Source organism: Oncorhynchus mykiss, chromosome 17, assembly GCF_057628025.1.
Source record: "Oncorhynchus mykiss isolate SJ-2025 chromosome 17, ASM5762802v1, whole genome shotgun sequence".
NCBI classification, from domain to species: Eukaryota; Metazoa; Chordata; class Actinopteri; order Salmoniformes; family Salmonidae; genus Oncorhynchus; species Oncorhynchus mykiss.
Window position 1 is genome coordinate 45,016,500 of NC_143038.1, and position 24,646 is coordinate 45,041,145.

Consider the following 24,646-nt stretch of genomic DNA (forward strand, 5'->3'; position numbering starts at 1 on the left):
AACAATGTGTATTTTTTCCTGACCACATGATCTGAAAAACTCTATTATAGCCTATAACTAGGATCCAAAGTTCTTCCTGGTCTGGTCACATGGTCAGGAAAAACTCCTGTCCCAATGACTAACTCCCCATTTACTCTCCTGTTGGTGGATTAAAGCCTCTGGTTGATTGTGTGTGTTCTTCCAGGGTACCCCAGGAAAGGATGGAATGCCAGGCTTTAGAGGGGATAAGGGAGACGTGGGAATAACTGGAATGCGTGGAATTAAGGTTTGTACGCACGTGTGTTTGTGTGTGTGTATGCAGCACAATGTATCTGTGTGTGTATGTGTCTGGTGCTTGTGTTGGTGCGTGTGTGCATGCGTGTGTTTGTGTGTGTGTACAGCCTGTCATCATATTTCAACTGTCTTTGAGTGCATCCCCACTTGAAGAAGTTTAGTGCCAACCTTGAGATGTCCTCTAAGCGACTGCCAGCCTCACAGATGATGCCACCGGGCCATAACGCTTCAATGGTTCCAAATTGACGTCACGTTGTAGAGGATTAGTTGAAATTCAGCTGTAAATTGATTTTCATCCTCATATATTCTATAAATACCTTAAATGACTGTTGGAAATATAATTTGTGTGTTTCTGTGGCATTCTGACAGACTTATTGCAGAACCCTCTAACCTTCCTACTGTGTGAATCACTGTCCTAAAGGCAAAGTGTGTCTGAGGAAAACTTTGAGATGTGTTCGTGTGTTTTCTTCACATGACCTTGCCTCACTAACGGCAATATAATCACAGCATGATAATCTAGGTTTAGAAATGACTAATCCAGACAGCACAATATCTGCCAGCCCACTCAGTCTCACCATGCTATCAAACCCCCACAATTTTCTCTTATCTGTCACTTGCTATTATTCTCCACAAATCACCCAGTTACTCATCCTTTAATCCATCCTGGATTCAGCGATCACAATTTTTTTTGCAAAATCAACAATATCCTGCATATTATGCGAAGGCTTGCGAATTTGACCAGTCATTGCACTATTTGTGCATAAAGCAGTCAAATCATTGCAATATTTTTGCAAAAAAATGACCCATCACCACAGTGCAAAAACAGGGCTTGTGTTTTCAACCAATCACACACATTTACTGCATGATATGGTTCAATCAAGCCACACTTCAACAAACTATTTCCCTCGTCAGCTCATTTTTGCAATACATTTGTCAAAATCATAACATTGTTATATTTTTTTCCTGCAAACATTGTCAAGTATTTTTTCCTGCAAATATCACAAAAAAATTCTGTGAAATTGTTACGGTGCGTGAATGAGGACCCAAAAGCGAATTAACTTAAACAGAGCTTCTTTAATTACCAAACATAGGTAGGCTCAGACGGACCGGCAGATTCCGACAGGACAAGACAAGGTTACAGCAAACATGACGACAGTCTGGTTCAGGCATGAAACACAACAAACAAGAATCCGACAAGGACAGGAGCAGGAACAGAGAGAGATATAGGGACCTAATCAGAGGGAAAAAGGGAACAGGTGGGAAAAGGGGTGACGAGGTGGTTAGGAGGAGACAAGGCACAGCTGGGGGAAAGAGGGGGAGAAAAGGTAACCTAACAACGACCAGCAGAGGGAGACAGGGTGAAGGGAAAGGACAGAGACAAGACACAACATGACAGTACCCCCCCACTCACCGAGCGCCTCCTGGCGCACTCGAGGAGGAAACCTGGCGGCAACGGAGGAAATCCTCGATCAGCGCACGGTCCAGCACGTCCCGAGAGGGAACCCAACTCCTCTCCTCAGGACCGTACCCCTCCCAATCAACGAGGTACTGGTGACCACGGCCCCGAGGACGCATGTCCAAAATTCTACGGACCTTGTAGATGGGTGCGCCCTCGACAAGGATGGGGGGGGGGGGGGAAGACGAGCGGGGGCGCGAAGGACGGGCTTGATGCAGGAGACATGGAAGACCGGGTGGACGCGACGAAGGTATCGCGGAAGAAGTCGTCGAACTGCGACAGGATTAATGACCCGAGAAATACGGAACGGACCAATGAACCGCGGGGTCAACTTGCGAGAAGCCGTCTTAAGGGGAAGGTTCTGAGTGGAGAGCCAAACTCTCTGACCGCGACAATATCTAGGACTCTTAGTTCTACGCTTATTAGCAGCCCTCACAGTCTGCGTCCTATAACGGCAAAGTGCAGACCTGACCCTCTTCCAGGTGCGCTCGCAACGTTGGACAAAAGCCTGAGCGGAGGGGACGCTGGACTCGGCGAACTGAGATGAGAACAGCGGAGGCTGGTACCCGAGGCTACTCTGAAAAGGAGATAGCCCGGTCGCAGACGAAGGAAGCGAGTTGTGGGCGTATTCTGCCCAGGGGAGCTGTTCTGACCAAGACGCAGGGTTGCGAAAAGAAAGACTGCGTAAGATGCGACCAATAGTCTGATTGGCCCGTTCTGCTTGACCGTTAGACTGGGGGTGAAAGCCGGAAGAGAGACTGACGGAAGCCCCAATCAAACGGCAAAACTCCCTCCAAAATTGAGACGTGAATTGCGGACCTCTGTCCGAAACGACGTCTGACGGAAGGCCATGAATTCTGAAAACATTCTCGATGATGATTTGTGCCGTCTCTTTAGCAGAAGGAAGCTTAGCAAGGGGAATGAAATGAGCCGCCTTAGAGAACCTATCGACAACCGTAAGAATAACAGTCTTCCCCGCTGACGAAGGCAGTCCGGTGACAAAATCTAAGGCGATGTGAGACCACGGTCGAGAGGGAATAGGAAGCGGCCTGAGACGGCCGGCAGGAGGAGAGTTACCGGACTTAGTCTGCGCGCAGACCGAACAAGCAGCCACGAAACGACGCGTGTCATGCTCCCGGGTGGGCCACCAAAAACGCTGGCGAATGGAAGCAAGCGTACCCCGAACGCCAGGGTGGCCGGCTAACTTGGCAGAGTGAGCCCACTGAAGAACGGCCAGACGAGTAGGAACGGGAACGAAAAGAAGGTTCCTAGGACAAGCGCGCGGCGACGGAGTGTGAGTGAGCGCTTGCTTTACCTGCCTCTCAATTCCCCAGACAGTCAACCCGACAACACGCCCCTCAGGGAGAATCCCCTCGGGGTCAGTGGAGGCTACTGAAGAACTGAAGAGACGAGACAAAGCATCAGGCTTGGTGTTCTTAGAGCCCGGACGATAAGAAATCACGAACTCGAAACGAGCGAAAAACAGCGCCCAACGCGCCTGACGCGCATTAAGTCGTTTGGCAGAACGGATGTACTCAAGGTTCCTATGGTCAGTCCAAACGACAAAAGGAACGGTCGCCCCCTCCAACCACTGTCGCCATTCGCCTAGGGCTAACCGGATGGCGAGCAGTTCGCGGTTACCCACATCATAGTTACGTTCCGACGGCGACAGGCGATGAGAAAAATACGCGCATGGGTGGACCTTGTCGTCAGAGAGGGAGCGCTGAGAAAGAATGGCTCCCACGCCCACCTCTGACGCGTCAACCTCGACAACGAACTGTCTAGAGACGTCAGGTGTAACAAGGATAGGAGCGGATGTAAAACGATTCTTGAGGAGATCAAAAGCTCCCTGGGCGGAAACGGACCACTTAAAGCACGTCTTGACAGAAGTAAGGGCTGTGAGAGGAGCTGCCACCTGACCGAAATTACGGATGAAACGACGATAGAAGTTCGCGAAGCCGAGAAAGCGCTGCAGCTCGACGCGTGACTTAGGGACGGGCCAATCAATGACAGCTTGGACCTTAGCGGGATCCATCTTAATGCCTTCAGCGGAAATAACAGAACCGAGAAATGTGACGGAGGAGGCATGAAAAGTGCACTTCTCAGCCTTCACAAAAAGACAATTCTCTAAAAGGCGCTGGAGGACACGTCGAACGTGCTGAACATGAATCTGGAGTGACGGTGAAAAAATCAGGATATCGTCAAGGTAAACGAAAACAAAGATGTTCAGCATGTCTCTCAGGACATCATTGACTAATGCCTGAAAGACAGCTGGAGCGTTAGCGAGGCCGAAAGGAAGAACCCGGTATTCAAAGTGCCCTAACGGAGTGTTAAACGCCGTCTTCCACTCGTCCCCCTCCCTGATGCGCACGAGATGGTAAGCGTTACGAAGGTCCAACTTAGTGAAAAACCTGGCTCCCTGCAGGATCTCGAAGGCTGAAGACATAAGAGGAAGCGGATAACGATTCTTCACTGTTATGTCATTCAGCCCTCGATAATCTATGCAGGGGCGCAGAGACCCGTCCTTCTTCTTGACAAAAAAAAACCCCGCTCCGGCGGGAGAGGAGGAGGGGACTATGGTACCGGCGTCAAGAGCTACAGACAAATAATCTTCGAGAGCCTTACGTTCGGGAGCCGACAGAGAGTATAGTCTACCCCGGGGGGGGGTGGTTCCCGGAAGGAGATCAATACTACAATCATACGACCGGTGTGGAGGAAGAGAGGTGGCCCTGGACCGACTGAACACCGTGCGCAGATCGTGATATTCCTCCGGCACCCCTGTCAAATCACCAGGCTCCTCCTGTGAAGAAGAGACAGAGGAAACAGGAGGGATAGCAGACATTAAACATTTCACATGACAAGAGACGTTCCAGGAGAGGATAGAATTACTAGACCAATTAATGGAAGGATTATGACAAACTAGCCAGGGATGGCCCAAAACAACAGGTGTAAAAGGTGAACGAAAAATTAAAAAAGAAATGGTTTCACTATGATTACCAGAAACAGTGAGGGTTAAAGGTAGCGTCTCACGCTGAATCCTGGGGAGAGGACTACCATCCAGGGCGAACAAGGCCGTGGGCTCCTTTAACTGTCTGAGAGGAATGTCATGTTCCCGAGCCCAGGTCTCGTCCATAAAACAGCCCTCCGCCCCAGAGTCTATTAAGGCACTGCAGGAAGCTGACGAACCGGTCCAGCGTAGATGGACCGACAAGGTAGTGCAGGATCTTGAAGGAGAGACAGGAGTAGTAGCGCTCACCAGTAGCCCTCCGCTTACTGATGAGCTCTGGCCTTTTACTGGACATGAAGTGACAAAATGACCAGCGGAACCGCAATAGAGACAGAGGCGGTTGGTGATTCTCCGTTCCCTCTCCTTAGTCGAGATGCGGATACCTCCCAGCTGCATGGGCTCAGCACCCGAGCCGGCAGAGGAAGATGGTAGTGATGCGGAGAGGGGGGCAACGGAGAACGCGAGCTCCTTTCCACGAGCTCGGTGACGAAGATCAACCCATCGCTCAATGCGAATAGCGAGTTCAATCAAGGAATCCACGCTGGAAGGAACCTCCCGGGAGAGAATCTCATCCTTTACCTCTGCGCGGAGACCCTCCAGAAAACGAGCGAGCAAAGCCGGCTCGTTCCAGCCACTGGAGGCAGCAAGAGTGCGAAACTCAATAGAGTAGTCTGTTATGGATCAATTACCTTGACATAGGGAAGACAGGGCCCTGGAAGCCTCCTCCCCAAAAACAGATCGATCAAAAACCCGTATCATCTCCTCCTTAAAGTCCTGATACTGGTTAGTACACTCAGCCCTTGCCTCCCAGATTGCCGTGCCCCACTCACGAGCCCGTCCAATAAGGAGAGATATGACGTAGGCGACACGAGCAGTGCTCCTGGAGAAAGTGTAGGGCTGGAGAGAAAACACAATATCACACTGGGTGAGGAACGAGCGGCATTCAGTGGGCTCCCCAGAGTAACACGGCGGGTTATTGATTCTGGGCTCCGGAGATTCGAAAGCCCTGGAAGTGGCCGGTGGATCGAGGCGGAGATGGTGAACCTGTTCTGTGAGGTTGGAGACTTGGGTGGCCAGGGTCTCAACGGCATGTCGAGCAGCAGACAATTCCTGCTCGTGTCTGCCTAGCATCGCTCCCTGGATCCCGACGGCTGAGTGGAGAGGATCCGAAGTCGCTGGGTCCATTCTTGGTCGGATTCTTCTGTTACGGTGCGTGAATGAGGACCCAAAAGCGAATTAACTTAAACAGAGCTTCTTTAATTACCAAACATAGGTAGGCTCAGACGGACCGGCAGATTCCGACAGGACAAGACAAGGTTACAGCAAACATGACGACAGTCTGGTTCAGGCATGAAACACAACAAACAAGAATCCGACAAGGACAGGAGCAGGAACAGAGAGAGATATAGGGACCTAATCAGAGGGAAAAAGGGAACAGGTGGGAAAAGGGGTGACGAGGTGGTTAGGAGGAGACAAGGCACAGCTGGGGGAAAGAGGGGGAGAAAAGGTAACCTAACAACGACCAGCAGAGGGAGACAGCTTTAAGTCTTTTAAGACTGAAACAGTGGTCTGTTCATGATCAAACATGGTCCAACTCAGTTCTGCTGGTCACTGTGACAAGCCCATGTTGACCCCCACCCAACACAGACCGGTTCTGACCAGCTGGTTGTTATTGGCAACCATCTGATTGAAAGTTGTTATTGATGAGTCACTTGGTGAATGAGGGGTTGTGTGCATTAGGCTGGGTTTTCTTGGCAGCTGAAAAGATTGTAAAATCTATCTATAAGTTTTCTTTCATTCTGAATTGGCAGTTTGGAGCAGTTTGTGCCACTTTGACTGACAGGGTCCCTCATCTTGCTCTCTGACTAACTAACTAACTAACTGATTGTTTCCAGGGCGACCGAGGATCAAAGGGGGCTTGTGGATCAGACGGACCGAAAGGAGAAAAGGTACAGTGGCAGAGAAAGAGGAGGGATGAGGAGGTTAGAGGGGAAGAAATGTGTGACAGAACGTTAAATTGAATCAACTTTATTTATCCAGCGGAGCCATTATTGTAGTTGCATGGTAAGTTTTATAATGAAAGTCTTTCATAACCACTGTAACTATGACCTCTCTCACTTTAGTTGTTAATGAGGACATTTTATAAGATTAACAGTAGGGGATGCACCATGCTGTGTCTTTCTAATGACCTGGCTCTGTGTGTGTTCAGGGAGATTCGGGGATCCATGGGAGGTCAGGGTTGCCTGGAAGGAAAGGCGAACAGGTAAGAATTATCCCATGAAGTACACTATAACATAATGTTTAAAGATGCTCTGAACAGTACACCATTGAGTCTGGTATATGGAATTTGGTATTACAACTGTATTTTCAGCCTTATCATCAAAGGATAGACATGTTACCAGGTGTTGTACCTGTGTGTTTCAGGGAGACTTGGGGCCTCCAGGGGCCATTGGAACTCCTGGCAAGGAGGGACTGATCGGCCCCAAGGTATTTGTCTTTGTATGGTGTCTGTGTGTGCGTGTGTACTTAATTGTGTGTGTATCAAGAGAACTGTGTGTTGATGTGTTACTTAATCTCTGTGTGTTTGTAGGGTGACCGAGGCATTGATGGAGTACTAGGACCCAAAGGAACGCAGGGAGAGAAGGGCGAAAGGGTGAGTCTTTAACCACAATTGAATCCACTCATGAAGTGCAGATCGGCACAAATACTCTGAATGTGACCACAGCCAAACCGCAAGCTGACCACTGACTGTAGATGTAGGGGAGAGTTGGGTAAGTTGAGCCAATGGGGTAAGTTGAGCCACCCTTGTTTCTAGGAAACCATACACAAAATGATTCATTTGACCAAATATTTAGGAAGAGGTCATAATTTCATGGGGTCTGTGAAGGAATAAACCACATGGAAAAAGTGGTAAACAGATTTGACCAAGTCAAATGAATTAATTGTGTTAGAGGTTTCATGATGCTTGCATGTAAACCAAAGTAAATATTTTAAGATTGTTCAATACATCAGTTAGGGTCTCTATAAGCTTCTATATGAGGTTCTAAACCTAGCATGAAAGTGTATATTTGTGGCTGTGTGGGCGAATATCGTAAAAATGTTTGCCTTGGGGTAAGTTGAGTCAATGGCAAGTTATGCAAATTGAAGCATTTTCTTCATAGGTGTAATGCAAGGCATTATCACTGGGATATGAGGTAACAACAGGGCCTGGCCTATGTTAAAAAAAAATAATTAAAGTACAAAGTTTTTCTTAGGTGTTAAGCCTGTGTTAAAAGATGCTTAAAATGATTAAAAGACAAAAAAGTGATTGTGATTGTTTTCAATTGTGTTTGGGAAATAAAGACAGACATGGTTTTAAAAAGGTAGTGGTCATATTTAATTTAGTACAGAAATTTGTGGGCTGCTTAACTGTTCCGCGGATCAACTAAAACCTTACTCGAGACAAGTTGTGCCAAGTGCTAGCAATGTTTTCAAAACTGTAATGTTTACATTAATTCTGATTATTTCCAGGGATACACAACATCTTGAAATATATGTGGATATCTTTGTTAGAAAGAATACTATATTATCCTTGACGGAGTGATGCTGAATATAAAAACTAGTCTCAACTTACCCCACTCTCCCCTGCTGTATATAAAGTCTGATGAAAACAACTGGTTGTAAATGGTATCTGACTGTGGCTCCCTTCCTCTCCCTCTTCCTCTCTACAGGGCCCCTCGGGTATCCCTGGCCCTCCGGGCCCCACAGGAGTGGATGGGGCCTCTGGACTGACAGGGCCTCAGGGGCCCGCTGGAGCTAAGGGCCCAGAAGGGCTCCAAGGACAGAAGGTACTCACTTGCTTTGTTTGTTGATGCCACCTAGTTATGATGTTGTAAATTTAACATGGTCAATGTGATTGTTGTTGTTTTCAGGGGGAGAGGGGGCCTATTGGTCCTGCCAAGATTGGTCCACGTGGTATCCCAGGTATACCAGGAGAAAGAGGCGGGCAGGTGAGTGTCACCACTTTACTGTGTGGTATTTCTGCTCATAGAGTATCAGACTGCAACTGTCCCCCAATAACTCCCTCAAACTGGCCACAGCACAGACACAGCTCTGACACTGGGGGCCTATCACTAAACATTATGCACTATATGGAACATTTGGGGACTTCAACATAAAATGTAGAAAAGGGTCAAATACAAGTTTTTGTGAAAAGGTTTTGTAAAGAAATTATACATTTAACCCCTGAAGAAAACAGCTGTTGTTCCTTTCCAGTGCTTATTTCTGGTCGTTTGAGCCAGATAGGTACCCAGTGTGTAGTACATCTGACCTTGGGGTTGTATAGCTATTAGTTTTCCCAACTGCTCTGAGAACAGTGTCTTTATGTCAGTTGTGTGCTGTGTTCTAATACATGTCTCTGCTGCAGGGGGAGTTGGGTCTAGATGGAGCCAAGGGAGACAGAGGAGAGCCAGGCTTGACGGTCAGTGCTTCACCTTGGCCTCAGGGCGCAAATCTGCAGGTTCTACCACCAACCTGCCCACACACACATGCACACACAACCACACACACACATGCACAAACACACACACACACACATTATAATGTAGTCATGTCTCTCTGCCTGTCCTTTACTCTCCTCCTCTTCCCCTCTGGCTCTCTGTGGCAGGAGGATGAGATTCGTGCATACGTCCGCACAGAGATGAGCCAACACTGTGGTAAGTCTTAAAGTCACCTGCCAAAAACACAATGTCCCAATCTAACATGCTGGTGTTCTCAGTTGAACTTCAGTTCATCATCATCATCATCATCAAGTGAAACAAGTAATGGTGCTAACACGTCTATTGAACGTAATGCGCCACAGAGTGTTATGCAGATCCTCTGTCCATCTAGAACCTCTCAGTGCTGTTGACTGAAAGAGAGAGTAACATTCTATTTTCTCTTCCCTTCTCTCTTTGTCTTTCAGCTTGTGGAGGTGAGTGGGCTCAGTCTGACACGTGGACTAGGTGGTTTAAGTGCAGTAGCAGTAGTTCGCTTTGACATGAACTATTCAATTAGATTCACTTTATTATTAGTTGTATGTACTCAGTGTGTTTTTGGTTCTGACGTGTTCGTATTATATGTAGTCTTGGTTCTGTTGTCATGTGGTGTGGTCCATGTAGGTGTTCTACTCAGTGCTTGAAGTGGGCCAGTACAGAACTGACCTGTACAGAATATTGGCTCTAAAATATGATGAGTATCGGCAACTAAATATAAATAGTACCGGCACCCAAAATGAGTACCGGTACCTATTTCAGTCCACTTCAAGCACTGGCTGTAGTGTATGTTCTCATGTGTGTGCATATGTTAGTGTGTGGCTGCCTGTGGGTTTCGGTGGTGTCTGGTTGTTATGTTTGTGTTTTACTGACCAACCTGGATGTCCTGTTGTTTTTATGTTCCTGGACCCTCTTCCTCCCCCCCTGTCCCCTGTTCCGGCCCGGCTCTCAGGTATTGTTGTGACAGAAACCCTGCCCAGCCCCAGGGTACGTCCTGCTCCAGAGCAACAGCTGGCCCGGAAGGGCAAGCAGGGCAAGGACGGTGAGTGTGTCCATCCATCCGTCCAACTGTCCTTCTATCCCTCATCACTCCTCTTGTCTGTCTGCCTGTTTGTTTGTATGTCTGTCTGTGTCTGTTGGTCTGTCCGTCTGTCTCTGTCTGTATCTGTTGGTCTGTCTTAACAAACAGCCCTGGGGGATGCTGTGAACACTGTTTTCTCATCAATAGTCTCTGAACATTAGGAATAATATGTCTGTCTATGACAGTTTTGCAAATTTTTTAACTCTGTGTTTTGTCTGATTTTTAAAGTTAGGGGGTTTGTAAGTGAGGGTATTCCAGCTGAATAAAGGCCATCGCCGTTCCTTGGTGGACTGAGCCCTTGGTGAAAGTCCAGCGTTGTGCTGTAGGAGTTGCGATGGTCAATGAGGGGTCGGGGGTTAGGTTTGTGACCGTTGTGGCGGCCCCTGCCCTGTGATATGTTGTAGGGCGTGAGCTGCGTGTAGTGGTGAACACCAACGACCCCGACTACGAACACTTCTACTCTATAGAGAGTTACGACGAACCCATGGCCATGGAGCAGAGCATCCACCTGACTCCCACTGCCAATCAGAGCCATGGTACGTCACACACGCACACCCTTAACCTTGGATCCAACCTCACACACTGAGGTCAGTCTAACACACAAACTCAACCTTGTATCCCTCTCACATACCCAGCCCAACCCTCCACTTAACTAACCTTCAAGTACTAAACCCAGTCCCACACTAAGACCAACCCTGTTTCCCCTTCACACTCTTGCCGTCAACATGCAGGTTCCTGGGTGTCTGCAAATCTCTCATTTCCAACAATGGGGGATTTACATGAATTGTTCAATTATGTGCATGTTTCTCAAGTTAGGATTGTATTTGTTTGTGTTAATGTGTCTGAAGTGTTTCTGTTTTGTGTTGTTAGGGTGCTTATTACAGTATGTCTGTTGATAAATGTTGATGTTGGTTGTATGATTACGTGTCGGCAGGTGAGAGAGTCACTGTTGACCCTCTGAAAACAAAGAGGCCCAGGAGAGAGGTCAAAGGGGAAGGTAAACCCGCCCACTTCCTCCTCTCCACTACTGGGGTGTTTCAAGGGCTTACTCCACCAGCCATCTTTGTATGTTATGGGCCTCTCCAGCATGATGGTTATTGATGTTCTGAAGAACACGCAAACACACACATACACACTCGCAGAAAAAATATCCCAAATAACCAATTGAGAATATATTTTTTTTCTTTGATTGCTGTCGATAACAAATCAAAACACCAAAGAGAGAGCAGTTTATTTTGTGTGGGCTGCGTCTCAATCCACTGCATCCACCAATGTCGGCCTTCTGCGTCTGCGGTAGAAGGTGACCGAGCTACAGCGATGTTTGTCAGACCAGGAGGCATCCAGAAAATCTTCTCAGAAAAACGACTGTAGTGTCTGAGTGGTTTGGCATCAAAACTAATGTGAACACTCTCATGAACATGTACATTGTTTTGCGCTATAACACCCATAAGACTCGTGTGACGGTAGCCCGGTACAAGTTCAAATATTTTATGGAAGTACAGTATATATGGAAGTAGTTTAGTGCCAAAAAAAGGTGTTAAATATGGGTAAAAAAATATATATTAGTCTTTCTTATATCTCTCAGATATAGGACAGACACACAAACTTAATATTTTTACCCTGTTCATCTATTCATCTATCGCAAAGATATGTTTCCCTTTTCATCTGTGTTTGGTGTTAGCTTGTTACTGGCTAGCTAGGTCTCCAGCCAGCATGGAACAAAAGGGGGGAGGGTCATTCAAAACTCTGACGCAGTTGTCATGTCAACACATCCGTCAGTTCCGCTGTGAACTGCATCACAAGAGACATGCCAAGCGGAAAATGTATAAAAAGAAATTACATCATTGATGCAATTTGAATGTTGTTTGAGTTGCTTTGTGTGTCACCAAATTTGCTTGAGATGATTTGACATCCAATTTGCGTGACATAAGTGTTTCAAAGAACTGTCAGTCAAGGTGAGCTCATGAATCTAAGCACACCGCCCACTGAGCCTGTCTTTTCAAACTTCCAGGTAGTTAGCCATGAGCGAAAAAGTACTTATCAGAATGACTGTTCAGGACTTTTAAACCTATGACCTGACCCATCCCCTGTGTACTACGCCCCCCCCCCCCCCCCCCCCCCTAGCCTCCTACTCATGCTTTTAGTCACTAAAACTTAAACTAAATAATATAAAAATTGAATACTATACAATCAACTATACAATCAAAACTAAATAAAAACTAGCATATCAGGTCTGAAAACTAACTGAACCTAAACTAAATTTGAAATAAAAATATAAAAATTAATATAAATAAAACCAAATATAAATACGCAAAAATATAATAACCTTGTTATGTGGGAAACAAGCATTCCATTCAAGCTAAACATTGGATATATAGTGTTTTGCAACTAAATCTATTGCAATACACATTTTAAAAAAATGAATTCAAAATCTGAGGACAGAAGTATTTTACGAACACATAAAGGTACCCCCATAAGCATTCATTTCTGATGAAAAAACATACATGTGAAACATTTGTGGACATAGCATTTTGTAAATAAACTCTTAAATTGTATGATCACTTATTTCATGATAATGATGGAATGTTAAGCAACTGTACAGTAACATTAATACTAATATCACATTCATCTAACATTCACCTATAGCTTTCTATAGCTTTTGAAGCTTGATTTTTCCCTCGCTTGTCTCTCTCTCTCTCCCTCTTTCTCTCTCTCTCTCTGCCTCTCTCTGCCCCTCTCTCTCTGCCTCTCTCTCTCTCTCTCTCTCTCTCTCTCTCTCTCTCTCTCTCTCTCTCTCTCTGCCTCTCTCTCTCTCTCTCTGCCTCTCTCTCTCTCTCCCTCTCTCTCTCTCCATCTGCCTCATTGTGTGTGTGATGTATTCCAGCTCCAGTGGATCCTTGTGTGTTGCCCATAGAGGAGGGCAACTGTGGCAGATTTACTCTGCGCTGGTACTTTAACAGCCAGGTCCAGGCCTGCCGACCCTTCATCTACAGCGGCTGTGAGGGCAATGCCAACCGGTTCCTCCAGCAGGAGACCTGTGAGGAGCGCTGCCTCGGGGAGGACAGAGGTACACACACACACAAGCAAGCATACATAGTAACCTACTGTGCACACACACACACACACACACACACACACACACACACACACACACACGTGCATACAATTAACTGGCAAAATAAAGGAAACACCAACGCAGTGTCTTAATAGGTTGTTGGGCCACCACGAATCTCTACAGAATCTCCCATAAGTGTTCAATTGGGTTGAGAGCTGGTGACACACAGGCACACACACACACACACGCGCGCACACCCACAGATACACTCCCCTATGCTTAAACTGGCCATTTTTATACATGACCTTAAGCATGATGGGATGTTGATTGCTTAATTAACTCAAGGACCACACCTGTGTGGAAGTGCCTGCTTTCCATATACTTTGTATTCCTCATTTACTCAAGTGTTTCCTATATTTAGGCAGTTACCTGTACATTATGCTGAATACAGATACATTCATGCTGCACATACACACGTACACACAAGCAAATATATGTTAAAAAACGGCACATTTTCTTTTGTTGCAGGTGCTATTCCTTTGAAGAAGGGGCGATGATGAACGGCATGTCATGACCACCTCTCCACCCTAAAGAATGTCAACAAATGGTTGTTTCATATTTAAAACTATAAACATTGGCAAGGTTTTGAATATATATATATAAAGCTTTGATGGATCTTGTCTCATTGCCACAGGTCACATTGTTGATTTGCTTATTTATTTCAAGTACATTTATATTACATTAACTGCAGCCAAACGTTTAAATCCCTCTCAGAATTACATCTAGCGATTACAGCAGTACTGTATTACTGGAAGATAATGTTGTCCAAACATTGACGCAACCTTACCACAGAAAGCAGGATCTGCCTTTGGTGGATGTACAGCTCATGAGTTCCAAATCTGTCCACTAAAGAACAGAGCTGTTCTGTATGTATGAAGAGGCACGCACAATACGTTATACAGTATGTTATAATATTTTGCCAATGTGATGTACATATAAATGTATATTTGTATTACCTGGGAAAAAGTGTTTTGTGTGTCCTAATGATTCATGTTAAACTCTGCATGTTTTTACCTGACAGAGGTAAGGTGCTATTTTAAAATGTATATTTGTATTGCACTTTTCATTTGTTGTTTTCAAAGAAAAACTAAAGTTCGTTTTTTTTCATCAAGTTTAATGTTCAAATTGCAAAGGAACACACTCATGTTGGCTTGACTACATATATCATTGTTTTATTAAATATATAAATTAACCAGAGAATTTGAAGAAGAGTATTTGTACAATGTTTTTTAATGAAAGAGACTTTTTGAAGTGGTAGTTTGTTTGGGCCCTGGGTCAGCACACTGGGAAAAATGATAATGTACTGAGAAGACAAAAGAGTTTTTCCTGGTCAGGTCACATGGTCAGGAAAGATTCCTGGCCTTAGTTTTAGCTATGTCATGTGCAGTTCCTGTACCTGAGTAAGGATGCATTATTGATGGCACCACCTTGAGCATAGAGAAGATGAGGATATTGATGATGACCATGTTGAGGCTGATGCTACGATCTGTTCACACTTCCCTCCTTCACACATCTTTACTGTGTGTTGTGCGTTGAATGTTCTAAGGATGTTCTGACAGTTGGGTGTGACTCATCCTCCCCTGTTTTTTGCTCTCTCTCTCTCTCCTCTGATTTCCCCTGGGGAGACACTTCAGGACAAGCCCTACACACACACAGTTGGTCACTGATTTGCATAGTTTTTAAATAGATTTTATTACATGGTATTACAGGTTTAATCATGTCTATTACAGTTGTGTGTGGGGGGGGCTTAAGATCTGGATGTGTTTTAGCATTTATCACACTTCTCTGCACCCAGCCTGGCCCTCAATTTGCTCAGTTCCTCTGTCTATTACTGTTACTCAGGGTGGGTGTGTGTGTGCATTGTCTATGGTACACAGCAAATTCTCCAGTGTTGAATCAACACTAAGAGTGTTAAGTTTAACACTATTCCAGTGTCTATATGGGTTCACAAATGTCAGTGTACAATTATCGCTTTGCTTAGTGCTGATACTGTTAATCTTTCTCTAAGAAAGTAACACCTATAGTGTTACAGTAACTCATTTTTTTAATGTTTTAACACTGTCTGGTGTAAAGCCTAATTTGCATATTTCCCAGGGTGCCTTGCCTTTTCAAGTGAATTGTAGCGTTACCACCCATTACTTTATTTGTTAGTGATAGCGACATGGTTGTTAAATTTGTTCCTTTTAAAGTCCTGTGGCCGTCAAAAAGTGAGTTCCTTAGTTGACAATACATTACATACTGTATATCAAGGCCTTACTTTGATGGACAAGTTTTACCCTAAACTCCTGGTTTACAGGTCACTCACATCAGGCACTGCAAGTACATCAGGCCGGCTCTGCAAATAACATTATGCTGGCTTGCAAAGTGATATGTCATTTTTATTTGAATCCAGCCAGAGTTAGGACTGATTGGATTAGTTTTGGAAAATCTATGTTCCCAAATCTTTGTCTAGCATAAGATTAATTAATCAATGTACATGCAAAAAAATATTTAAAACATTGCCCCCAAAAAATGCAGTAGGGCACGCTGGGAATTCTGATAATGATGTGTGTGGTTTTGATGGAAATGTTTTACTCTCATACTCAACACTGGTAATTAACACCAACACTGGGGTTCTTTTACTAGAAATGTTTCACTGAAAAATGAACACTAGGTAACACTTGCCAATTTGCTGTGTAGAGTAAATATTTTCCTCTCCTTATATCTGATCAACAGCATCTGTCATTGAATGATACAGATTTTAGCAGCCGGTGGTGCATACAGTTACATCTTCTCACCCTGCCTGATCAAGGGAGGAGAGGGGGTTACCCTTCCCATGAGCATCTGCCTAGGGGGCTTCTTTCCTGCTTTCCTCTGTGGTACCAACTTAGAGAGGAGAGGGGGTTACCCTTCCCATGAGCATCTGCCTGGGGGGCTTCTTTCCTGCTTTCCTCTGTGGTACCAACTTAGAGAGGAGAGGGGGGCTGTGGTACCTCTGAGAAATGAGAGGGTGGCTGTGGTATCTCTGATAGAGGATAGGGTGGCTGGGGGCTGTAGTACCTTTGATGAGAGGGGGGATGTGGTACTTCTGATGATAGAGGGGCTGGGGGGATGGGGTACCTGTGAGGAGAGGGGTGCTGGGAGGTTGTGGTACCTCTGAGGAGAGGGGAGATGTGGTACTTCTGATGAGAGAGGGGCTGGGGGATTGTGGTACCTCTGAGGAGAGGGGGGCTGTGGTACCTCTAAGGACGGGGCTGGGAGGATGTTGTACTTCTGAGGAGAGGGGGGCTGGGAGGCTGTGGTACCTCAGAGGAGAGGGGAGCTGTGGTACCTCTAAGGACGGGGCTGGGAGGATGTTGTACTTCTGAGGAGAAGGGGGCTGGGGGACTGTTGTACCTCAGAGGAGAGGGGCTGGGGGGCTGTGGTACTTCTGAGGAGAGGGGGGCTTGGGGGCTGTGGTACCTCTGAGGAGAGCGGGGCTTGGGGGCTGTGGTACCTCTGAGGAGAGGGGGGCTGTGGTACTTCTGAGGAGAGGGGGGCTTGGGGGCTGTGGTACCTCTGGTGGAGAGGGGGGCTGTGGTACTTCTGAGGAGAGGGGGGCTTGGGGGCTGTGGTACCTCTGAGGAGAGGGGGGCTTGGGGGCTGTGGTACCTCTGAGGATAGGGGGGCTTGGGGGCTGTGGTACCTCTGAGGACAGAGGGCTGTCCTCAGAGGTACCAAATATAGGTGTGCCACGCTTGTAGCATCATACCCAAGAAAACTCTAGGCTGTAATCATTGCCAAAGGTGCTTCAACAAAGTACTGAGTAAAGAAAGGGTCTGAATATTTACAGTTGAAGTCGGAAGTTTACATACACCTTAGCCAAATATATTTAAACTCAGTTTTTCGCATTTCCTGAAATTTAATCCTCGTACAAATTCCCTGTCTTAGGTCAGTTAGGATCACCACTTATTTTAAGAATGTGAAATGTCAGAATAATAGTAGAGAGAATTATTTTTTTCCAGCTTTCATTTCTTTCGTCACATTGAAAGTTGGTTAGAATTTTTCATACACTCAATTAGTATTTGGTAGCATTGCCTTTAAATTGTTTAACTTGGGTCAAATGTTTCGGGTAGCTTTCCACAAGCTTCCCACAATACGTTGGGTGAATTTTGGCCCATTCTTCCTGACAGAGCTGGTGTAACTGAGTCAGGTTTTCTAGGCCTCCTTGCTCGCACGTGCTTTTTCAGTTCTGCCCACAAATGTTCTATAGGATTTAGGTCAGGGCTTTGTGATGGCGACTCCAATACCTTGACTTTGTTGTCCTTAAGCCATTTTGCCACAACTTTGGAAGTATGCTTGGGGTCATTGTCCATTTGGGAGACCCATTTGCGATCAAGCTTTAACTTCCTGACTGATGTCTTGAGATGTTGCTTCAATATAGCTACATCACTTTCCTACCTCATGATGGCCACCATTGTTCCTGTTCCCAAGAAAGCTAAGGTAACTGAGCTAAACGACTACCGCCCCGTAGCACTCACTTCCGTCATCATGAAGTGCTTTGAGAGACTAGTCAAGGACCATATCACCTCCACCCTACCTGACACCCTAGACCCACTCCAATTTGCTTACCGCCCAAATAGGTCCACAGACGATGCAATCTCAACCACACTGCACACTGCCCTAACCCATCTGGACAAGAGGAATACCTATGTGAGAATGCTGTTCATTGACTACAGCTCGGCATTCAACACCATAGTACCCTCCAAGCTCGTCATCAAGCTCGAGACCCTGGGTCTCGACCCCGCCCTGTGCAACTGGGTACTGGACTTCCTGACGGGCCGCCCCCAGGTGGTGAGGGTAGGCAACAACATCTCCTCCCCGCTGATCCTCAACACTGGGGCCCCACAAGGGTGCGTTCTGAGCCCTCTCCTGTACTCCCTGTTCACCCACGACTACGTGGCCACGCACGCCTCCAACTCAATCATCAAGTTTGCGGACGACACAACAGTGGTAGGCTTGATTACCAACAACGACGAGACGGCCTACAGGGAGGAGGTGAGGGCCCTCGGAGTGTGGTGTCAGGAAAATAACCTCACACTCAACGTCAACAAAACTAAGGAGATGATTGTGGACTTCAGGAAACAGCAGAGGGAACACCCCCCTATCCACATCGATGGAACAGTAGTGGAGAGGGTAGCAAGTTTTAAGTTCCTCGGCATACACATCACAGACAAACTGAATTGGTCCACTCACACAGACAGCATTGTGAAGTAGGCGCAGCAGCGCCTCTTCAACCTCAGGAGGCTGAAGAAATTCAGCTTGTCACCAAAAGCACTCACAAACTTCTACAGATGCACAATCGAGAGCATCCTGTCGGGCTGTATCACCGCCTGGTACGGAAACTGCTCCGCCCTCAACCGTAAGGCTCTCCAGAGGGTAGTGAGGTCTGCACAACGCATCACCGGGGGCAAACTACCTGCCCTCCAGGACACCTACACCACCCGATGTCACAGGAAGGCCATAAAGATCATCAAGGACATCAACCACCCGAGCCACTGCCTGTTCACCCCGCTATCATCCAGAAAGCGAGGTCAGTACAGGTGCATCAAAGCTGGGACGAGAGACTAAAAAACAGCTTCTATCTCAAGGCCATCAGACTGTTCATCAGACTAACATTGAGTGGCTGCTGCCAACACACTGACACTGACTCAACTCCAGCCACTTTAATAATGGGAATTGATGGGAAATGATGTAAATATATCACTAGCCACTTTAAACAATGCTACCTTATATAATGTTACTTACCCTACATTATTCATCTCATACGTATATACTGTACTCTATACCATCGACTGTATCCTTATGTAATACATGTATCACTAGCCACTTTAACTATGCCACTTTGTTTACATACTCATCTCATATGTATATATTGTACTCGATACCATCTACTGTATCTTGCCTATGCTGCTCTGTACCATCACTCATTCATATATCCTTATGTACATATTCTTTATCCCCTTACACTGTGTACAAGACAGTAGTTTTGGAATTGTTAGTTAGATTACTTGTTGGTTATTACTGCATTGTCGGAACTAGAAGCACAAGCATTTCGCTACACTCGCATTAACATCTGCTAACCATGTGTATGTGACAAATAACATTTGATTTGATTTGATTTGATGCCATCTATTTTGTGGAGTGCACCAGTGCCTCCTGCAGCAAAGCACCCCCACAACATGATGCTGCCACCCACGTGCATCACGGTTGGGATGGTGTTCTTCAGCTAGCAAGCCTCCCCCTTTTTCCTCCAAACATAACAATGGTCATTATGGCCAAAGAGTTCTATTTTTGTTTCATCAGACCAGAGGACATTTCTCCAAAAAGTATGATCTTTGTCCCCATGTGCAGTTGCAAACCATATTCTGGCTTTTTTTATGGCGGTTTTGGAGCAGTGGCTTCTTCCTTGCTGAGCGGCCTTTCAGGTAATGTCAATATAGGACTCGTTTTACTGTGGATATAGATACTTTTGTACCTGTTTCCTCCAGCATCTTCACACGGTCCTTTGCTGTTGTTCTGGGAATGATTTGCACTTTTCGCACCAAAGTACGTTCATCTCTAGGAGACTGAGCACATCTCCTTCCTGAGCGGTATGACGGCTGTGTGGTCCCATGGTGTTTATACTTGTGTACTATTGTTTGTTCAGATGAACGTGGTACCTTCAGGCATTTGTAAATTGCTCCAAGGATGAACCAGACTTGGCTGATTTCTTTTGATTTTCCCATGATGTCAAGCAAAGAGGCACTGAGTTTGAAGGTAGGCCTTGAAATACATCCACAGGTACACCACCAATTGACTCAAATCATGTCAATTAGCCTATCAGAAGCTTCTAAAGCCATAACTTAATTTTCTGGAATTTTCCAAGCTGTTTAAAGGCACAGGCAACGTACTGTATGTAAACCTGTGACCCACTGGAATTGTGATTCAGGGAATTATAAGTGAAAAAAACTATTGTTGGAAAAATTACTTGTATCATGCACAAAGTAGATGTCCTAACCGACTTGCCAAAACTATAGTTTGTTAAGAAGAAATTTGTGGAGTGGTTAAAAAACTAGTTTTAATGACTCCAACCTAAGTGTATGTTAACTTCCGACTTCAACTGTATATAAATGTGATATTTCCAGGGGGGAATTTCTCATAAATTACCAACTATTTCTAAAAACCTGCCTTTGCTTTGTCATTATGGGGTATTAGGGGAAAAACAATTGAATCAATTTTAGAATAAGGCTGTAATGTGAACATTTTGGGGAAAAAGTCAAGGGGTCTGAATACTTTCCCAACACACTGTATGTACTAAGACATATAGCCATTTCAGTGCAAAGGGAAATCCACTAGAAACATTATGATCCTGGTGGTGCAGCAGACTAAACAACCTACAAGGCTCGACGATGGCAAATCGCAGGTTAAAATCTATGTACTTCATTGTCATTCTTTTAAAAAACTATATGTTTGGACAATAATCTAAGAAAATATGTTGTAAGAAAATGTAAATGCCATTCGAAGTTTGTCAACTTGATATATTAATGTTACATTTCACATCAATATTAGCAGAACATTGCAGCAATGTTTTCATCACTACTTCCATTATAGCCATAAAATAACGCAATATATGTCCCAACAGGTCTAAATGTGTCATGACAGTGTTATGACCATATTATAACAGGTTATGTGAGATGTTATGACATGGTTATGACCGTGTCTTAATGTGTTATGGCACTGAGTGTCAAGTAAAGTGTTACCAAAAGGTGAATAGAGGGTGTTTTCCAAGAGGGTTGTAAGAGCTCGCTCACGAGTGCACAAATATAATATGGCTCTGATTTATCAATGAAAACATGCCAATACTGTATGCTGTGTGTGTGCACGCAAATCCTAGAATCTCCATGTACGCCAGAATTTAGTAAGAAATGTATGTACAGTTGATAAATGAGGCCCCTGGATCATCATGTCCTTACCTTGTAGAATAACTTTATAAAGGTCTAGCACAAATGTTTGTTGTTATAGGTGTTAGTGGTAATATCTCCATCAAGATTAACTGAATGTTCCAGGAATCTCCAACATTTTATTACTGAAGTATTGAATGTTCCGTGAACTTTATTATAGCCATCATGTCATAATGTCACAGTATAATTGGATGAGATTATTGTAGGAATATCCCCTGCTTGTTGTTATGGATAACACATCCAGAACGCTCCTGTAATGTTTCCTCAGAACCACTTCTATTGCTCCCACATTTTGTTGCCAGTATGTTCTATGTACATTATCAGAACACTGTTATTACATTCCCTGGCAACATAATGATAACCTTAATGGAATGTTCTGTAGTAGTTTTTACTGATGTTGTGAACATTTTAGTGAATGTTAAAAGAACGTTCCAATTATATTTAATTTCTAACATTTTCTTTAAAATAATATTTGGTGATCAAAAACATTATTTTAAAGTTTGTGGGATGTTTTCCTCCTCATGTTAGCTCAAACCCTAACTAGAACTTAATGGGAACGTTAGCTAATGTTCTGGGAATGTTCCCAGTTTGCTGGGCTGTTTGTTGTTGTCAATACATATAATTGGTTGTTAGACCTACAGTATACAGGATCTTAATTTGACCACCCCTTTGCAAGAGAAATGTTCCTTCTCCGCAGGAAATTAAAGCTTGCATTGTATTTGTGGTTTAAAAATGCTTCTAAAGTTTGTCATTTCCACTTTAAAATGTCAGACTTGATTTGAAAAATGTATCAACCCATACAAAAATTATTTTTGTTCTGGGTGTTTTTGGTTCAAATCTACCATAATAGCAATGTGCCAGTTACAGGTAACTGCCAAAATAAAGGAAACATCAACATAAAGTGTCTTAATAGGGCGTTGGGCTAACACAAGCCACCAGAGCAGTTTCAATGCGCCTTGGCATAGATTCTAAAAGTGTCTGGAACTTTATTGGAGGGATGCGACATCAACCTTCCATGAGAAATTCCATCATTTGGTGTTTTGTTGATGGTGGTGGAAAACTCTGTCTTCGGCACCCCTCCAGAATCTCCAATAGGTGTTCATTTGGGATGAGATCTAATGACACACACACACACACACACACACACACACACAGAGACAGAGACAGAGACAGAGACAGACAGACAGACAGACAGACAGACAGACAGACAGACAGACAGACAGACAGACAGACAGACAGACAGACAGACAGACAGACAGACAGACAGACTTTAAACCCCCTATGCTCCTTTGTGACCCCTCTTTTTCAAGTCACTGAGATCTCTTCTTTATACCTTCAGGTAACAAGACAGGACACGTTCATAGATATGTCTGCTGTTAGTCCAAATGCGTAACCAGGATATGATCTCTTCTTCTAGCCATGGTAGACAAAATAATATGAAACTGGGCATTTGTATACATGACCATAAGCATGATGGGATTTTAATTGCTTAATTAACTCAGGAACCATACCTGTGTGGAAGCACCTACTTTCAATATACTTTATATCTGTCATTTACACACGTGTTTCCTTTACTTTGTTAGTTACCTGTATATGAGGGGATAGTGGGCCTAATTGGACATGGCTATATTAATGTGCACATGATCGAAGTTAAAGGTAAATATTAATGATTTAATGGAAAACAATGCACTGACTACATGTGACTAAACAACTGTGACTAAAACTAGACTAAAATTGTGCAAAGTTTTAGTCTACTAATAGCAACTAAAACTAAGAAGGATGAAATTACTAAAATGAGGCTAAGACTAAAAAGTATTTTAATCATAAAGACTACATCTAAAATAGCTGCCAAAATTAGCACTGTATTAGACAGAGGTGGCTCCCCCTGTCTCCATGTGCCAGTACTGCACCCTAACACCTATCAGCATGAAGCAGAGGCACATTCTGAAGCTGTTCATTTTTCCTCTTGAGTGACCTTGTCTTCTTAAAGCCGCAGGATCTGTGGTTGGCAGAGCGCTAGAGTGGTAGGAACAAGCCAACAGGAGGACAGCGCATGCCAAGAAGTCACTCTTTCTCCCTCCCTCCTTCTCTCCTCCGCTCACTCCTTCTCCTGCCAACTTCCCTATCCAAGTACCCCAAGGGCTATTGCCATGGCAATGAACATTTACTGGCATGTATTTTTTGCTTCCATTGCTTTTTACCCTCCTCTGTCATGTGATATATGTAACTATGATACTTTTGTTTAATCCTCAGATAACCGTGTGTGTGTATGTGTGTGTGTGTTTGGTGTGAATGTGTGAGAGCACATGTCATGTGTCCTATTTTACCCGTCAGCTCCTTTCAGGCTTCGAACTCATGTCTTATCTGATTCAGAAAGGTTGGGTTAAATACGGAAGACACATTTCAGTTGAATGCATTCAGTTGTACAACTGACTAGGTATCCCCCTTTCCCTTTATCTATCGTGTGTGTGTGTGTGTGTGTGCATGTGCGTGCGCGTGCCTGTGCGTGTCTGCAGGAGTGTGTGAGTGCGGGCATTCAAAGTTCCCTCTGTCCTCTAAGAATTTAACTCAGAGTAGTGCCACTGTAAGCATTTATTTGGCCTATTGATCCGAACCTTAGTTGCGCCCTGCTGTGCTTTTGGCTGTCTCTCCCCTGCCAGTAAGCAGTTTCACTACAAACTTATTAGAATTAGAAATGGATATTACACACCTTACTCTCTGCCTCTTTATACATACCCTATCTGCCTTTCTCAATTACCATTAGTAGCAATGTGGGTGCCCCACCTACCTGAGGATCTGTCTTTTTCAGCCATCTATATTTCCTGTGTATAAGGGGTGCAAAATCCACTTGTCACTTAAATATCACTGAATTGATTGCTTTCATTTCACTCATACAACTCTTTCATACTCTTGCTTGTGCCTGTTGTTTTTTCCCATTGACGTTATGACCATGGAAATATTTGTAATGAACTATCAAACGCTCTAAAATGAGTAGTTTTGTCACACAATACCACAGATGCCTCAAGTTTTGAGGAAGCGTGCGGTTGGCATGCTGACTGCAGAAATGTCCACCAGAGGTGTTTCCAGAGAATTTAATGTTCATTTCTTTACCATAAGCCACCTTCAATGTCATTTGGGGGCGGCAGCGTAGCCTAGTGATTAGAGCTTGGACTAGTAACTGAAAGGTTGCAAGATCAAATCCCCGAGCTGACAAGGTACAAATCTGTCATTCTGCCCATGAA

At 44.8% G+C, this 24,646-nt stretch overlaps 1 protein-coding gene across 6 annotated transcripts in view; it reads left to right on the forward strand.

Moving 5' to 3' along the window:
• The window catches only part of LOC110493231 (uncharacterized), a 121,357-nt gene extending 106,717 nt beyond the window's left edge, over positions 1 to 14,640 (forward strand). For 3 of the 6 annotated variants that reach the window (XM_090205706.1, XM_090205702.1, XM_090205703.1), the window contains 14 exons: positions 185 to 265; positions 6,632 to 6,685; positions 6,946 to 6,999; positions 7,161 to 7,223; positions 7,327 to 7,389; positions 8,447 to 8,563; positions 8,648 to 8,725; positions 9,142 to 9,195; positions 9,382 to 9,430; positions 10,200 to 10,289; positions 10,733 to 10,864; positions 11,263 to 11,325; positions 13,213 to 13,395; positions 13,912 to 14,640. In XM_090205706.1, coding sequence (XP_090061832.1) covers positions 185 to 265; positions 6,632 to 6,685; positions 6,946 to 6,999; positions 7,161 to 7,223; positions 7,327 to 7,389; positions 8,447 to 8,563; positions 8,648 to 8,725; positions 9,142 to 9,195; positions 9,382 to 9,430; positions 10,200 to 10,289; positions 10,733 to 10,864; positions 11,263 to 11,325; positions 13,213 to 13,395; positions 13,912 to 13,940 — 1,110 coding nt within the window. In that variant the 3' untranslated portion in view covers positions 13,941 to 14,640. Of the gene's footprint in view, positions 1 to 184; positions 266 to 6,631; positions 6,686 to 6,945; positions 7,000 to 7,160; positions 7,224 to 7,326; positions 7,390 to 8,446; positions 8,564 to 8,647; positions 8,726 to 9,141; positions 9,196 to 9,381; positions 9,431 to 9,678; positions 10,290 to 10,732; positions 10,865 to 11,262; positions 11,326 to 13,212; positions 13,396 to 13,911 lie in introns of those variants that run through there. The other 3 variants (XM_090205704.1, XM_090205705.1, XM_090205707.1) reach the window with 2 other exon arrangements.
• Positions 14,641 to 24,646: the final 10,006 nt, after the last annotated feature.